The sequence below is a fragment of the Pezoporus wallicus genome, unplaced genomic scaffold, assembly GCF_028554395.1.
Source record: "Pezoporus wallicus isolate ANWC-B61680 ecotype Strahan unplaced genomic scaffold, APGP_CSIRO_Pwel_v1 contig_8693, whole genome shotgun sequence".
Lineage (NCBI taxonomy): Eukaryota > Metazoa > Chordata > Aves > Psittaciformes > Psittacidae > Pezoporus > Pezoporus wallicus.
This window is the reverse complement of record NW_026641814.1, coordinates 553,377-570,488: the sequence shown is the minus strand read 5'-3', so window position 1 is coordinate 570,488 and position 17,112 is coordinate 553,377. Positions and strand designations below refer to the sequence as shown.

Genomic DNA, 17,112 nt, shown 5'->3' with positions numbered 1-17,112 from the left:
GGCCCTGGCACAGGTTGCCCAGAGAAGCTGTGGCTGCCCCATCCCTGGCAGTGTTCAAGGCTGGGTTTGACAGGGCTTGGAGCAACCTGCTCTAGTGGAAGGTGTCCCTGCCCATGGCAGGGGTTGGAACTGGGTGAGCTTTGAAGTCTCTTCCAACCCAAACCATTCTATGATTCTGTGAAGATATAGCTAGATTTAGTCCTGTGCTCATAGACAGAAGAGTGGCTAAAGAAAGCAAGCAACCAAAGGGGTTCACAAGATTATTTTACAGAAAAAATTTCAATCCAGGTGATATATGAAAAATGTGATTTTTAAGAAGGTACCCTTCTTTTAAGAAAAAAACCTCACAACGAACATGCTCTGACATCTCAGAAGTCCTTCACCAAAGCAAAAAGTAGAAGCAGTACATTTGTACATTAATTGCATAACCAGAGATGCCTCAGTTTAGGCTTGCACAGACAGTCCTGCCGCACCCACAAGTGTGTTTATTTAAAACACATCAGCCCTGACTACAAGGACTCACCAGCACAATAAAAGAAAAAAAACCACAAGTCTTTCTTTCTCTTTTTTTTTGTTGTCTTGTTCTCAAACTTCAAATCGTTGTTTCTGTTATGGGTTCATAATTTTCCCACTGCTCCTGGCAAGCACCAGCAGGTCTCAGGAACTTGTTCTGCAAAAACACAAACTGGGGACTGATCAGTCCAGGGAGGAAACCAAAGGAGGCTGAGGAGCCCTTAAGGACAGAAAACAGGTGCCTGACGTTGAACCCTTGTTGTGGAGTGATGAACATCATCTCTTAGCAGAAGCCAGAGGTCTGATTGAAAAACCCAAGCTGTGACATGTGAATTTAGCAGAGCAGAGAAGTTGCTTGAGGCTTCCTAGACTGACCTACTCTGGTCACTGTGGCTGCAGAAGGTTCCCATTGGGCAGCATGGAGAGGACACCAAAGGAGTTGCAGGGGACAAAGAAATGAAATAGAGTGGTCTTCAATTTTAAATAGCCAGTAACTCACCAAGGTAACCTCCCGACTGGCCCTCACGTGCAACGACGCAAACAGTGGGCAAAGTATTTAGCATCTGCACAGACGGAACATGATGCTCACATCCAAAACTCCATAAGGAGACTTTTTTCCTGGTCCTATCACATGCTGTAGGTCAAGGCTGTAATGCAAGGGTGAATTCCACAAGTAACAAAGCTGATATCTGTTGACTCTCACAGTTGATTGTTTTGGAACAATAATTCCTATTTGCCTCCCTGGATACAGAACGGCAACTTGGATTAGCACTGCACAGCCTTGGCCTGAGGACTTGCTGAGTAAGCCCCCACCTCTGCTCTTGAGATCCTCTGCTTTGACATTCCTCCAGGGCAGAATGTAGGATATTTCCCAAGCATCGATTTTGAAAAACCACTTCCTTTTCCAGTCCTATAATCAGCTCATCCCTCTTGGGCAAGAAAGCTGGCCATTTAAAACAGTCACTCAAACTCCACTGACACAGGCTGCTGCACTGGTTAGAAGCTCCCCAGTACAGGCCAAATTAGATCAGCATAATACAATGTGGAATACAGCAATGATCAGCACAAATATTGCAACTTTGACGTCAGAGATGGTAAGAGCAGCATTTCACTTGACACCAGTCCTATGCCCTAATTCCCAAAACACTCTGATGCTCCTTTGTTTTTCTAAGTTGCCCTTTAGTTTTTGTTCTTTCCTCTGTTTTTGATGCAGGATTTTGAGACCTAGGTGTTTTTAGAAAGGTGAACATTGATCACCGATTTTTTTTTATTCTAGCAAGGCCAAGTGCAGGAGAGGAACAGCACAATCTTGCACTACCTGGGACCTAATCTCCTAAAATGCGCATAAGGCAGGGTGAAAAGAGTATCAGTTCATCTCTCCTAGGGAGCTGAAAGACGTAGCATTTGGCAAGCACAAGGCACATCCTTTCCTGGTGCTTGCCAGGAAGCTGACAAAAAGTTCATCAGATCTTCTCTGGGTCAGAGATTCAAAGTCAGAACTGAAAAACACACAGAGACTAAGTCTGGAATCCCTTTATTGAAAAATTTCATACAAGAATAGTCAGTAGCAAAAATAGTCAAGTATGATACAGCGACACCACAGACAAGCTCCATTCATTTACAAACTGCCACTGTCTCCACATACTGAGCTTTCCAGAGGCTCAGAAGTATCCTGTCTTGTCAGCGAGTTTCAGTGCAGCACAGGGAGCAAAGTCTGTCTTTATATCAAATCAGATTAGCTCTGAGACAGACTTTTTTTCCTGTGAGAGGTATGAAGGCCCTGGTCTGTCGAGAATCCTGTTTGCAACATAAGGCATCATTCCCTCCTACCCAAGCTCATTCAAAATGCTGACTGAAAGCCTGTAACAAAATGTTTTGCCAATAAAAATCTTTTAGAAAACTAGTTTGCTATATACAGCATAAAACTATCAAAAAGTGACTGTGCCAATTTCCCCTTTACACACATAACATTATTTTAAAAAAAAAAACATTAGAATTTCAGACAATATATAACATATTGCATCTTTCTGAAACACTGTGCAGCAGAAGCCCCATACAGTACCTGGGTGGTTACAAGACAGACTAGTAGCACCCTTTAGTTCTGCTGTCTTTGATAGCAGCTGCCAAGAATTTGCCTATTGCAGTTTTAGGATTTGGAAAGTAGAAGCTGCAAGATGGTAAACAAAGCGTTTATAAATCAGTACCATTTCTTCTCAAGAAGGAAAAAACATCATCACAGGAATCTCTTGATTAAAAAGATACTACATATTGCTTGCTGCTGCTGTCAGTGAGACAATACAGTTTGACTATTTGATGTCAGTTTTGATTTGAGGAGTACCACTTCACATGCCAGAGAGGTACCTGAAGAATCTGTCAGTCATTTCTGGTCTAATAAGACCATACAGCCAAGGCACAGGAGCAAATAAAACCACAACAGCTTAGTTCATTTACTGAAAAAAACACTGTATGACATGGACACACACAGGGTCGTCAGCCTGCTGTCTGGAAATAATAAACATTGATTGTTCCCCAATTCAATTGTCAGTAATCTGGAAGGTGTTACAAAGAAAAGCAATCACTGTCTTGCCCTCTACTTTTCCAGGCACAAGATCCAAAGCCCCTGCAGCCTTTATGCACAGCTATGCATGCAAGGAGCTGAATCCCCAGGGGTTGAAGACACTACCATATGTGAAACCCCCTCTATTTGGTAACTTAATTTTCTCAAATAACTCAGCAAGAACTTACTAACTTTCTGCAGAACCCTGGAGAATACCAGGTATGGGCTTTACATTTGAGGACGTACAAATCAGATGAGTTGCTTCTTCAAGAAAACAGCAGTGACCCATTCAGACACAGCATAGGGATGTTATTTGTTAGGGGGGATTTTTGTTGGCTTTCTTGACCAGAGAGCTGGCAACAGCCAGAGCCCCGCCTTGTACAAAACGTACAAAGTTATCTCCAGCTAAAGGTCCTAGAGCATAAAGTCCTTTCTCCTGAGTGGACTCATAGGTGAATGGGTCAACATCTATGGGATTCCTCTTTGGATTGACTGGTTGGCTGCTGTTCATTGCCAAGTCAATGCCATTATTTGGCAGAAAGGAGAGGTTGGGGTTTGAGCCAGTCAAAACAAGAGCCATGGAAATTTTATAAACTTTCTGGTGGCCATTCTTATCTTGAAAGATACATTTCTTGTCCTTGCCAAAGGATAGCACATGATGTTCAGGAAGGCTAACATAACATTCATAGGACCCTGCACAAGCAGCTGACTGTTCTTTCATCATCTGATGGACTTTGTGGTATTCAGGGTACATCATTTTGGGGAGTTGGTTAAAAATAAGACCTGGATCACTGACTTTTCTCCGGAAAACATGGATTACTGGAATATTGCAATGGTGAGCAAAGAGAATCGCGTCAGCAGCTGTCAGACCAGCACCTACAATCAAGACTGGATCTGACATGATGCCAATGCTGTTATTTTTCACTGCTTCCTCTAGGGCAGACAGCTGGTGATGGACATAGGAAAGGTTCTCTCCCTTGACCCCAAGCCAAGTAGGGCTATCATATGTTCCTGTGGCTAAGACCACTTTCTCAGCATAGATGGAGAAGGGTTCTTTATCACCTTTCATAGTTTTGAAAAAGCCATCCACCTGAAAGACCTCTGTGCTTTTCTCTTCGAAGTTCCAGACTGAGTCATCACTATTCTCTTGCCAATCTTCTTGTGTGTGGTTGGAGATGCTATCTGCACTCACTTTCCTCACAGAGGTCACAACAGTACTGCATCTGAAATTCTTCTGCAGTCCTTTCTTCACCACATAGTGTTGGTAATATTGAGCAATGTCTTCTGCTGTGGCTCTATTATTTCTGAGGCCTCTGTAATATAACACAAATGAAGGTCAAGCAGTAGTCAAGTAGGAAACTGGAATTTCTTCCCTCTTCCACTGCATGTATCCTAAAGCCATTTATCCTCGAACTACCAGAAAAGACTTATCTAGTTTCCTTAACTTAGCAAAGTTATCACTGGTATATAGAGCTAGCATGGAGGTCAACAAGATGCTAAACAGAGGCAGCTTCCTCTAGAATGAATCTCATCCCTAAAAACATGGTTGCTTGTTTGTGACTTCCTCTCACATCTTGCTTCGGTTCCATTTTTAACTCCTGGACTCTTGAAGACTGTTACACATCAAGAGCAGAAGCATCTCAGCCTGTACAGTAGCTGAGCTGATTATACTTGTCATCTGTGACAGCAGCAGTAGACACAGAAGTTGGATGACCATGGCTTTTCCAAACTTTATTCAGAACCCATGGTCACTGTGATCCATCTCCCTAGTAGTCGTTAAGAAGGACACATTCCAAGCAGCACTGCAACTTTACCTGAATCCCTGAATGCAGAATGGACTTTTACTTGAGGGTGGGAAGGTGTCCTTTCTCTCAATAGAATGATCCATAACAGAGAACTAGCTACGTTCAAGAAGTCCACTCCACTCCACATACCCAAACATCTCATGTTTGAAAATAATCACACCATAGGTATCTTACCTTTTCTTTTGCTTTAGCCAGTCTTTGAATGGGAGATCTGGGAGCCCCATCCATTCCCCTCTGCTCAGGGTAACCATAGAGCCCTCAATAGACTGGAACAAAAAATAGTTACTTAATATAAGACACGATATGCAATTTTGCCATGTTTCATTATGGCACAGATAATGAAATCTGTGATTTCCCCTCATCTGCTCTTGTGCATGAAGCCATCAAAGTTCTCCAAAAAGAACACAAGACTGGAAATATAAATGCATTTCACACTTTCTTCCTTTTAAACTTTTCCCTGTCTATATACATAAAATCAGATGTGGCTGACTGGCATATTAAAAGAGCTTTTGCCTCTCAGTCAACGCATTTGGCTATCTTACAACACATAGACCTAAGGCTTCAATTCACATACATGCCAGGCACCTCCAGGAGGATTTCTGCCAAGGACCACATGGGGGATGGCTCTGTCGGTCTCATGCCACCAAGTGAGGACAGATTCTGCTGTTCCACCAAAGTCTGTGTCTGGACGCTGAAGAGTATCAAACAGAAGAGCCACAGGGCTGTGGGATCGTCCCTCCAAGCCTTCAGACAGATACTCCAAATCCTAAAGAAAGGCAGAAGAGATGCTCAAGATGCATGTCCTGACAGGCAGCAGACTGCTTGTTACTCCAGGGCTTCCAGTCAGTGGTCTTGGTCTTCTGTGAAGCTTATTTACTGGCACACAGACCCTGAGGACCACCACAAGGATCTTAGCAGCAATGCTGGCATTTCATACAGGGGAAATCTGGACAACTAGAAGTGCATTGCTTAAGGCTCATTCTGTCTGTGTGCTTTACTGTGTTGTTATACCGTTTGTCTTTACACAAACCTGGTCCAAAATGGAGATATCTTGTGCCTCTTCCAGTTTCTTCTGAAGAATGGGATGAGGATGAAGAGAGTCTCTTTTGAAGTAAGGGATGTAGCCTGACAGCAAGTATGAGAGACAGATTCCTGAAGGACCATTCCCTAGAAAGACAATGGAGAAAAATTTATACTCCTGCAGACAGAAATGCTTCTTAATGGGCTTCTGTAATGTACCAACCAATTCAAAGGACACAACATTGCTATGGATACAGGGGACTTCCTGTTCCAGGTTGACCACTGACCTATTGGGTGGAGTTGGGGAAATCATTTTACTCTTATGTCCCCTTCTCGTCCTCAGTTGCATCTATTTGAATTACAAGATCTTCAGAACTTGCTGAAAAGATATTGGGTTAAACAAGCCAGAGGTTAACCTAACCTGGAGCTTGAAGTCTCTAGGATGCTGATTAATTGAGTTATTGCTCATTACTGTAAAGGTTTAGAAACTAGTCCTATACGGACTGGGGACCTCAGCTCTCCTGGATGCACATTTCACACCCGTGCAGAGTAGTTCATGGTGCACAGGATACAGAGTAAATCCAGAAAAGAGAGTTACTATTGGAGAGAAGGGGAAACAGCTCTGCTCAGTGACAAGTCCCATCGAATAAGGGGTTTCTGGCAGTAACAGTTTTGACTAACAGGTCTTGGGGACACTTTCAAATGGGAATCAGCCCCACCATGGTACTGCAGGCAGTGTGTTAAGGAAAAAAGTCACTCTGCCATGCCAAGACAACTCTCCAGAATACAGCCCTTTGAACAGATTGCTGGATCGCTGAACTCCTGCTGACCACCCAACAGCCAGTAGAAAAAACTTGATCTATGTGACTCCAAAGCCTAGTGAGAGCAGCGCATGGAAAGTTTTCCCATGGCTGTTCTCCAGCATGTTTAATATTTTACAGTGTCTGCATAACTAGGTGTCAGCCTCTTTGGCTGCTCAGGCTTTGCTGCTCACAAGTATGTGACTAACCACCATTACATAATGCAGTGACGATGTAGGGGAGGAGAGCTGAAGTGACACAGCAGCCTGCATTGACACATTGCCCATGCTGCATGTGTGAGTGACTGGGGCAAAGGCTGCTGCCTGTGGATCTGAGAGGGAGGCTCAGGCTGTAAAGCTTAACAGTGAGCTATGTGCAAGGCAGTATGTGTTATAGCTTGGGCCAAAGTCTGAGCAAGAACCAGCAGCTGCAGGTCAGTGTCTGGAATATTCCACTTGTAGGAAAGTTATCCAAAACCAACAGAAATCAAAAGCAAACTAAGATACAGGTGTAGTAAAATATAGTATTTTTCAGGTTACTACTTTGCTTTAGGAAGTACAAGAAAGTACCTAATCTAAACTGAGTCACCCGAGTGCACAACACTCAGCAACACATGGGAGGATTTACTGTGAACCACATCTGTTTGATATGGACAGTCACATGTACAGCTGCCTCTAGGGCTCAAACTATTCTAGAAAGCAACTGCTTTCATGAGGTTCCCAGCATAGCAGAGGGACACCACAGGCTTCCTGGAGCAGGGCCTGGGGAAACAGGGCCTGAACCTGTGTGCAATGTCCCTGCAGTGAAACAGCTGAGCTGGTTCAGCCCAACAGCCTCCTCAGAGTGCACATCTGCACACCAGTGCTTCTGTGGCTTTAGTGAGATTTCCACACCAGATCACTGGGTAGCACTAGGGATGTACCAAAATAGCCTCTCTCCCACCTAAAGGCTTGTACAACTGGGCAGTACAAAGTCTCTGTCAAGCTAGAACCTGCTGGTAGTTGTAACCCTGTCAAACTTGCTGTTAGTGATTTATGTGGTGCTCTAACTTTGAACTACATCTCCTGGGTACTATGAATTAAGCTACAGATAAGGAAGGAACCAGCCCTAAAAGGCATTTAAACACATGCTTAGATAAACAGAGTCCAACACCTGCACTGGAGCACAGATTACAGTCAGTCACAGAGGGGAACGCACTGACATCACTACTTCTGATTTGCTCAATCACCTCACATTACAAAGCTCCCCTCTTGCAAAGGGAACAAGACGGTTACTACAGAACCCGCTTTCTAAACTGGTAGAAAACCCACAGATTTTTACCATTCTATTAAATTTGTACAAAATCAGTGCAACTGACTTGCATTTTAACAGAACTCTGAAAAATTTCCAGAAATTTTAACAGCATCTGGAACACTTTCTACACACACAATGGGGAAAAAAAAAAAAAAATCAAACAAACCCATCTTCAATCCAAGCACTATGGGTCATTACTTCATAGTAAGTTGATCAACTATCTGTAGTAAAAGGTTTCAAACCCTTCTAAACAGCTATCAGAAAAAACAGGCCCAGCTGAACTGATGCCCAAAAGGTTGTCAATTTTACTGTTTAAAGAGAGGTGTGCGTTTTAGTGTGTCAACTACCTGGTCCCCTACTTCCCACAACTCTTAGTGGTCTTTTAGTACTAGAGGGAGTTTGGCTGTTAGGGAAAGGATGCAGAAACAATGGTCAGGCATTTCTGGTTTGAATAAGTACACTTAGAACAAAAGCCGAAGACATCAAGTCCAAAGCAACAGCAGCATGAGGGAACACAGTAATGCTGGCATGAGAAAGCTTACCTATGATCACAACAGGCAGTGGCTTGAACCCACTCTTATTTTGGGGTCTGGTCAATAATGCGTACATCTTTCTATCTGGAAGCATTTAGGTCCTGGAGTCTACCTGTTAAAACAAATAAGCTTTGAATTATTTGCTTTTTTTTGACTAAAAAAACCCATGACTTTCTATAGCCCACAAACCCAGGTGAATCTAGAGTATTATCCTTGCATTACAGACAGTCACATTACACTTCCACACTCAAGATAGGTCTCCTTATCTTTTTCTCCTCCTGCCCCCAAAACCAAAGGATAATTCCCTGATTATATATCACCAAAAGAAAAAGAGAGAGAACCCTTATCTTTTGCTTCCACACATAAATTCCAGTCCCTCCAGAAGAGCTGGCAACTTCGGAAGCCTTCTCACTACAGTAACTGAACTATTGCAGCTTGTTAATGAAAACTTCATTTTTGCCCATACTGTGTGGAAAATGGTCATAATTATCATGAGCAGTTCATACTTTTTAAAGCAATTTGTGCATTTAGTCAAGACTGCTGCCCAAAGGCTGGAAATCTCACTGCATTTTCAAATATGTACCATTCCATCACTGCAGAGTTTTTTGAGAAGTGCTAGTTTAGTTCCTGAACCTTCTTTGCTAGTTTTCCAGAAAATAGAGCTCTTGGTTTGAACAAGTAAATAACAAGAAGCCTTGAGACAAATTATACATCATAATTACCTTAAAGACTAAGGTGTCATTAGAGTGTAATCTACAAAACTAATGTAATAATTTTTAGATATTTAATTAATTTAATAAAAAAAAAAATCAAAGTTTTTTTGTCATTCCTGCAGGGATCCCACCATGTCAAATAATGACTTTAGTTTTCTAGGGAATTCAACTATACCATCACTAATCTAGAGAAGTTAAAGTTATTTTTAACAGAATAAACATGAGATTTTTGAAATCCAGCATAAGCTTTTATGTTATTCTACAGAGAACAGATCCTTTTACAAGGACATTATTCTCATTTTGGAAAGTGAAAAAAAAAAAGTGACTGAATAGCTTGACTTTGTTCAGTACAGCATGCTCTCCACACCCTTTTCAGTGCAGAAAGCTCTTTGGCAAGCACACTGCACTCTTCCATAAGGTCTGGCACATCACTGCCTTTGACACAGGTATTGCAGCAAATGTCATCTTACAAGTGTAATGTTTCACTTTAAGCCTGACATTTACATGACCAACAACTACAGTAATGTGGTAAGACACTGGTGACTGAATGAGCACACAGAAACCCACAGGTCAGTTCAGGACTTGCAGAATCCCAGGCTTCAGGAGGAGTCTTGTAAGTGGATTTGCCCGCAAGAATGTGAAATTCTAATACACACCAATATACAGCCATCACTGGGCTAGACCCCATGAAGACCCAGCTTCATCCACGTAAAGAGGCACAAAGTAAGCCTTACAAGCTGAATTCAAAACTAGTAGCTTTGTCCAAAGTTTTGGATCACAGTTTAGAAATATTTACAGGTTGCCTATTGCCACTTAACTAAACATTAGTCTAAGACTCATACACTTTGCCTGACAGGGCAAGAACCACTTAAAAACATAATAGGGCTTTCAAATTCAAGTCACTTCAAGCATCTGGCTTTGAAGAGAGTTGGATTTCAAGAAAACTTAAGTTCCCAAGGTAACCTAAATTACCTTAGACTCATAAGTAGGTGCATGCACTACAGAAGATGAACACTTCTGTGTGTTGTGTCCATAATGAGGCATGCATAATCCCTTTACAGCGTATTTAATCCAACCCTGGTAGCTGCAGGAGCACAGTTTAACTGCCCAAGTATTCCCCCAGCCTTTTGGGTAGGTTCTGCCACATGAACCAAAACCTGCACAACCTTCAGCAGATTTGTGTGTAAATTTACCCCCAAGTAATTCCCTATCACAAAGCTCAAGAGTTAAAATTGGTAGAGTTCAGCCCTAGCACATGGGAAGGTCAGAGACCAAAGGAACAAGACACTGGGGTGACCAGTAAGGTATTCCCCTCAAACCAGCTAAACCAGAGTACTTATCTGAAGGGCAGCAGAGATTTCTTCTCCATGGTAACAAATAAATCCCTCTCCATGGCTGTACTACACAGGAAGACAAGTTCTTATTAATATTTCCTAACAGAGAGTACACATCTTATTTCTGTGAAACTATTGGGAGTCTGGAAGAGGGAAGCAAAATCTCTGGAAGCAATCTTCCAGGTTTCTGCTTCATAGCACTCTGCAGCAGCATGCATGGAAAAACTGTATGCGTTTGGTAGATAGTGGTAACCCAGCAACATCCATGAGATTTTTGCTGGAAGCAAGGACTGCTGAACCAACCCAATACAGCATGTATTCCAGGAGAGCAGCAAAGCCAGCATATAAATAACAAGCCTTCAAACCCATTTGTAAGACTTGGGTGCAAATCATGTTGTTGTGTGCCAGCCTTTTTCTGGGTGAGCCTGAAGGGGACAAAAAGGCACAAGACAGTAGAAGTCAGCCTGGCAGTCCTGTTTGCTTTAGAGGAAAGGTTGCCTTGGCTCCTTGCCATTGCACTATGCCACCCTATCCCACCCTGATAGTGAGCAAAGCCAGCAGCCACTAGCTCAACAATAACATCGTCATTTCACCCTCCTCCTTCTCCTCCTCCATTCTGTACCTTCTGACACATGAAGAAGGAGCATTTGCTGTAATTAAACTGAACCTTAATGGCTAAAGGAGCACAATTGTTAGTCTGTGAAATTACTTGATCCATACACACACATAACCACTTTTAGCCATAGTTTTAGTCAGGATCTGGGTCCCAAAATGACCATATCAGTGCTGCATGCTTTGTTTCCTCAAGTTTTGACACTGGACAATTCTACCTACACAAGATCAGCCATGAGAGATGCTTCTGTTTATTCTGGCATGTTCCTACACACAGAAAAAGTCCCTTCAACAACCTATAGCTACCATTTCTCAAATTCATAGAGATGGTGGATAATGCTTCTTTTTTAAGTAGAAAGTAAACCACATGCTGAACCTGTTTGTAGCTATTCCCACCTTGCAGGCTAAATGTTTGACTTCTGAGGGTAAAACTGAGCTCAGAGCATTTCAGTTTCAGACCAAATGTTCATTTTTACTGCCATTTGAAGTAAAGGTGGATTTTTTTTTTTTTTTACTCTTAGAATCAAGGGACCACATGTACCTCAATAACCTGTACAACTAATACAGTTCAGCAGATGAAAGCCTGTTCTTGCAGAGGTTACTGGAAAGCATAGAGGACACTGAAGTTCATTTCAAATCTATACAGAATTAATTACCAGCAAGATAAAACCTGAGCTAGCAAGAAACCCAAGACTGCTCTTTTCACCCTGCTTTTATGTAGGGTAGGCTGCTGGGCATTCACAGTCAACTTAGTGACATTCATCTTAGGCTGGACTCCTGCTTTAGGCTTCCTACTTTAAATGAGTGTCTTTTTTCCTCCTCTTCATTTGGGAGCATGCTGCAAGCTTAACAGTTATCTCTTTGTTGATTGCAAAGCATTTCAGTGTCTATGGGATACTGGCTTGTAGTTCTGGCTTGGTACAGTACCCAGCTCATTCTGGGCCAAGTTCTCCATACCTTCTTAACACAGCCCTAAGCCCAGAGGGGCTATAAGTCACAAAGTCAGTCAGTGTGGCCCCTAGTAGCTCCAGGCTGCACAACTGAATCAGATTTTAAGCGAGTAAAAGAAAAAGCAAAGATGCATTTAGCAGGACAACGACATTAAGTGATCTTCAGCAGAAATAAAAAGCCAAATTACAACAGTCATGTGCAAGCAGTTCTCCCTAGGACATCAATGAAACTTTTGCTCAAGTAAGGACCACCAAATGTGACCTGTACATGGGGAGAGTTTGAGAGAGCAGGGCATTCAGTATATAAATAATGGAAGAGACTGAAAGAGCTACTATGACAGTCAGGTTTAAACAGGAACAATTGTAAGAGAAAGGCAACAGTTTTCTCCAGCTTCATTTCTTCATCAACCCATTCATTTCACCAGCAGCTTCTAAAATTTCATTTTTTTTTCAGAAAAGAGCAGAAATCTCAATAGATTTTACACTCTATACTTTCCTTCAAGTTTCAGAAATTTCCCTGCTCCCCACCCCTTGCATCTTATATGCCAGGCCAGTTACCCCACAAACACAATTAAAGTATGTGGAAAAAATTCAGCTTCACAATAATACCTTCCTACAAACACCCCTGTGATATTTAGAAAAACAATGTTACAGTGTGCCAGGCAGAGCTCTCTACGTTTACTTACAGCCTTCTTACCTTTAGCAGTATGTCTGATGAGAAGAAGTGGGATCTTTAGGCAAATGCCTGTACAATCAGGAAAGCCAACCAAACTACAAGCCTCAAATCCTGTCTCTGCTCTAAGGCAGCTGTTTAAATATAGTAGGCTACCAGCAATGAGGAGAGGAGGGGCTGAAATGAATGGAGGCGGAGCAAAGAAAACAGTTATAAGCATGAGTCAGCAGAATATTTCCCTTCCCAGCTTGTGAATGAATTAGGTAGTGATCTTCCTCTTAGTAATGTTCAGCTGACTACATAACTACAGCAAAAGCAGGCTTATAGGAGCCATGCATGGCAGAAGTCCTGCCTTGAATAAATATCTTCCTTTTTAAACTTAAGGGTAAATTAAAACCTGAAACTTCATAAAATCCAGTGCTTCTTGTTGCAGAACTGGGGTTTTCCTCTGTATTAAAAGGAAAACAGCTAGTTATAATCGCAGGTGGGAATAAAAGTGATAGGATAGCACTGCATGCTTTCTCTGAAGACAGTGATCTTTTTGACCACAAAAGGACAAGAAACTGTGATTACTTTCTTCCTACTTTGTGGTTTTATTTTCATTTTATTATTACATAATAGATACAGTGGGTGTCAAAATTGTAATTTTTTCTTCAGTGAGATGAAGTCTTACAAACCTATTGCACAGTAGCAATAAAAGGAGTTAGACTACTTCCTGTAAAACTTAAAAACCACGTTGGATGAGAATATTGGTATCTTACTCAATGCAGTGGAATAATCTATTAAGGTTGCTAAATTTAAAGTGCCCTTAACAAATGAAATAAAGTTGTGCCAAAGTGTTGAGTTCAAGTCTTAAGTGAAGCATATTCTCATCTCTGAGGCTACTAGTTCCAGGGAATCAGGAGGACTGCTGATACTCAGTTAAGATGCATACTTTCAATCATGTGACATAAAAGATAAAAACAGTTCATGAAAAGGAATTCTATCCTCTTCTGACCCACATGAAAGCAGGATACTTCATAATATATTTTAATTCCACCAGAGTAAGTTGTTTTAATAAATATGAAGCCATTGTTTCATTTTGAATTTAAACTAACACTGATCCCTCTGAAAATCTGACTTGGTAAATACATGTCAGGCTGAGGAATGGGTTTTTTTAGGTCTCTTTCAAGTTGCCTGGGCCTTTGTTTACACAGAACTTTTAAAGAACTCATACTCATTTTTTTGACAGAAGGCTTTTATATGCATTATTCAGATATTCATGGGCAGGTAACTAATGTATTCATGTTGGTGAAGCAAAAAAATTAAGCTTCCAGAGAAACTACAACGTTTATTTGGTTAGGTGATTTAAGACTGACCTGTAACCAGTTTTTTAAAGAACACAGATGTTAAAGTCCATACTTGCTCATACCATTGATACAAGAGGGAACCATACAATGGTTTGGCCGGCTTTATAAGCAGTAAAATCGGGAATACTACCTGTGTGTGCAAACCTTCAGAAATAAAGTTGTCCTCTATGTACAAAGAGGAGATCCTCTCCATTTCCCACTAGAACCTGGAAAACTAGAATCTCTGTTACCTCTATAAATAAAGCCAGGATGTCTTTCTAAAAACCATAAGCTCTAGCATCTATTTTGTACACAGTACAATTCTTTAGAGGAAAATGTGCATGTACAACAACAACCCACCATCCTTTAGTTGCTTATACAATAAGATGATCGAATTCATCAATCTGGGGGCTTCTTTTTTATAGGTATCTCAACACATACACCCCATGGAATATATGCCAATGTTACTGTTTCTTCTTGTGTACCTTATCTAGCAACAAATAATTCAGCTCAACACTCTTGCCTGAGCAAACTTTTCAAAAGAGGAAATAATTGTGCAATCTGCACTTGGCTGGCAATCAGCCCTTGACCTACAAATTTTTGTGATTCACTTACATTTTCTTCCTGATTTATTGCAAACAGTATCATTCAGATTAGTTAAGTGTCCATGTAAAAAGCTTATATAGAGATTTCCAGCATGACTTTGCACTATGTACTATGTATTCATAGCTGTCAGAGTATGCGTTTCTAGCTTCTTTCTGTGCACAAACTGACAAAAACTTTTTCTTGGTACACAAATTTAAAGGGCTTCAGATGGCTTTAGATTTGTACAGGAAAAAACCTCTCCTAAACTACCGATCTACAGGCTCATTCATTGACATATATTGCACTATATTCCAGCTGAGATTCAAGGAATCCACACCTCTATCACGGGTTTAAGTGGAAAGTGCCAGTAAAATGAATTATTTGCAAGGGTTTCTTCATTGTTCTTTAAACTTTTTCCTTTTAAAAATAAAATAGTAAAGCTTATGCTCCAAGGAACATTATCCCCAAACCAGATACTAAGCTAGATGAGCAAGGCGGCATCAAATGAGCCAGCTATGTGACATTGTAACTAAGAAGGCAAATAATATCCTCGGGTGCATCAGGAAGCATAAGGCCAGGAGGTTGAGAGAGGTGATCTTTTTCCTCTGCTTTAGCCTGGTGAGGCCACATCTGCAGTCGTGTGTCTGGCTCTGGGCTCCTTAGTTCAAGAAAGACAAGGAGCTACTGGAGAGGATCCAGCAGAGGGCTATGAAGATGATGAGGGGACTGGAGCATCCCTCTTATGAGGAAAGGCTGGGAGAGCTAGGCCTGTTTAGCCTGAAGAAGAGAAAACTGATAGGGGATTTTATCAATGCATACAAATATCTTAAGGGCAAGTGTCAAGAGGATGGGACCAGAGTCTTTTTCAGTGATGCCCAGCAACAGCATAAGGGGCAATGGGTATAAACTGAAACACAGGGAATTCCATCTGAATATGAGGAAAAACATCTTTACTTTGAGGGGGACAGAGAACTGGAACAGGCTGCCCAGAGAGGTTGTGGAGTCTCCTCTGGAGGTACTCAAAACCCACATGGACACAATCCTGTGTAACCTGCTCTAGGTGAATCTGCTTTAGCAGGGTGTTGGACTAGATGATCTTCAGAGGCCCCTTTCAACCCCAACTATTCTGAGAGTCTGTGAAAAGCAAAATAATACTAATGCAGCAGCTTGTGAAAAGCTTCTTTCATTATAAAGTTGGTTTGGGTTTTTTTAAATGGGACCTATGACATTAAAGACTGACAATGTAAAGGATTAATTGTATCTTTGTCTCTACTTGCAAAAAACATAAAGCATGGAGGTAGAGCATTACATTTGCTTTTATATCAGCAATCATTGCACATAATATAATGGTAGGTAGGCAAATCATCCCCTATCAGATGAAGAATTCAAAATGCTGCACCACTCAAACCCCACCTGATAAGGTTTCATCCCACAGGAAAGAGGGGCAGACTTCACTGGTAGTCATTCATTCCACCTTCAACTCATACTCTTCAGTTCACAGTGTCAGCAATCCTGAGTTCATTTGTTGCCAAGGTCAGTCTGTTTCCGCTTTAGGTTAGGTAGAATATCGTTCTCAGAACTCCAACAAGCTGATGCTGGTTTTTACCAACATAAAATTTGAAGAGCATGCCAGGAAGCATGGACAGAGCCACAGCACTGTTCTGAGGGAACATTTTGCACCTGAACCACACGCTGTAGCCAAGAAATTTCCTTGTTATCAATTGACTTTTCACCTCAGATCATTAAGATCTACCCATCCATGTCCTACGCATGAAACCTGTCAGATAGCTCTGATTTAGGGGAGTTTAAGAAGTAACACACCACTGGTATCAGAATTCATTGCTGTTAGCTCTGCTGCTGACAACTCACAGCAGAACACTTCTTACAGTACCTCTTTAGCATCCATCCACCCTTCCCTCTAGCAAGCCTTAAGGTGTACCATCATTCTGTGCAAATTATCATGACATACTACAATGCTTCACATTTTAGAACTTCAGGTTCTGCTGTTTTTTCATAATTAGAACAACACTCCCAAGTGTGATCCTCCATGGGCCACAGTAGTGCTTTGATGCTTTGGTGTCTTTCAAGTACGGTAAAACACATATATAAATTCTGCGTATTTTCTGCCTAAGAGAACATTAAATGCTTCACCTACTCCCAAATGCAGATTATTTAATCTAGGGCAGAATCTCAAATTCAAATGTTAAAAAAACCTGACCAAGTGTTTTGGGTCCGTATGATCTCTGTGCAGTACCTAAAATTCAGCTTTGCTCTGTTGCTACCTAAAGCATCTCTACCTTTTTCTCACAGGAAAACTTCCACTGACAAAACTGTATGTTAGCTTATTCACCAAAACTAGAACCCACATATTTAACAATAATAAAGATTTTGACATC

The 17,112-nt window shown here is 41.4% G+C and overlaps 1 protein-coding gene across 1 annotated transcript; it reads right to left on the bottom strand.

The window, feature by feature from the left end:
• Positions 1-2,031: 2,031 nt before the first annotated feature.
• OSGIN1 (oxidative stress induced growth inhibitor 1) lies at positions 2,032-12,977 on the bottom strand. Its single transcript, XM_057425399.1, has 6 exons — positions 12,828-12,977; positions 8,531-8,633; positions 5,906-6,042; positions 5,450-5,641; positions 5,050-5,141; positions 2,032-4,383 (listed from the first exon to the last, which is right to left on the bottom strand). Exons 2-6 carry the CDS (start codon positions 8,613-8,615, stop codon positions 3,387-3,389), a joined length of 1,503 nt encoding a protein of 500 aa, XP_057281382.1. The 5' UTR covers positions 8,616-8,633; positions 12,828-12,977; the 3' UTR covers positions 2,032-3,386.
• Between the last annotated feature and the right edge of the window lie 4,135 nt (positions 12,978-17,112).

Coding starts and splice junctions, on each gene's coding strand:
- OSGIN1 (XM_057425399.1), bottom strand. CDS start 8,615: ATGCTTCCAGATAGAAAGATGTACGCATTATTGACCAGACCCCAAAAT. Junction 6,043..8,530: donor ACTGCCTGTTGTGATCATAG/GTAAGCTTTCTC, acceptor TTGTCTTTCTAG/GGAATGGTCCTTCAGGAATC. Junction 5,142..5,449: donor CTCCTGGAGGTGCCTGGCAT/GTATGTGAATTG, acceptor TTTTTGTTCCAG/TCTATTGAGGGCTCTATGGT.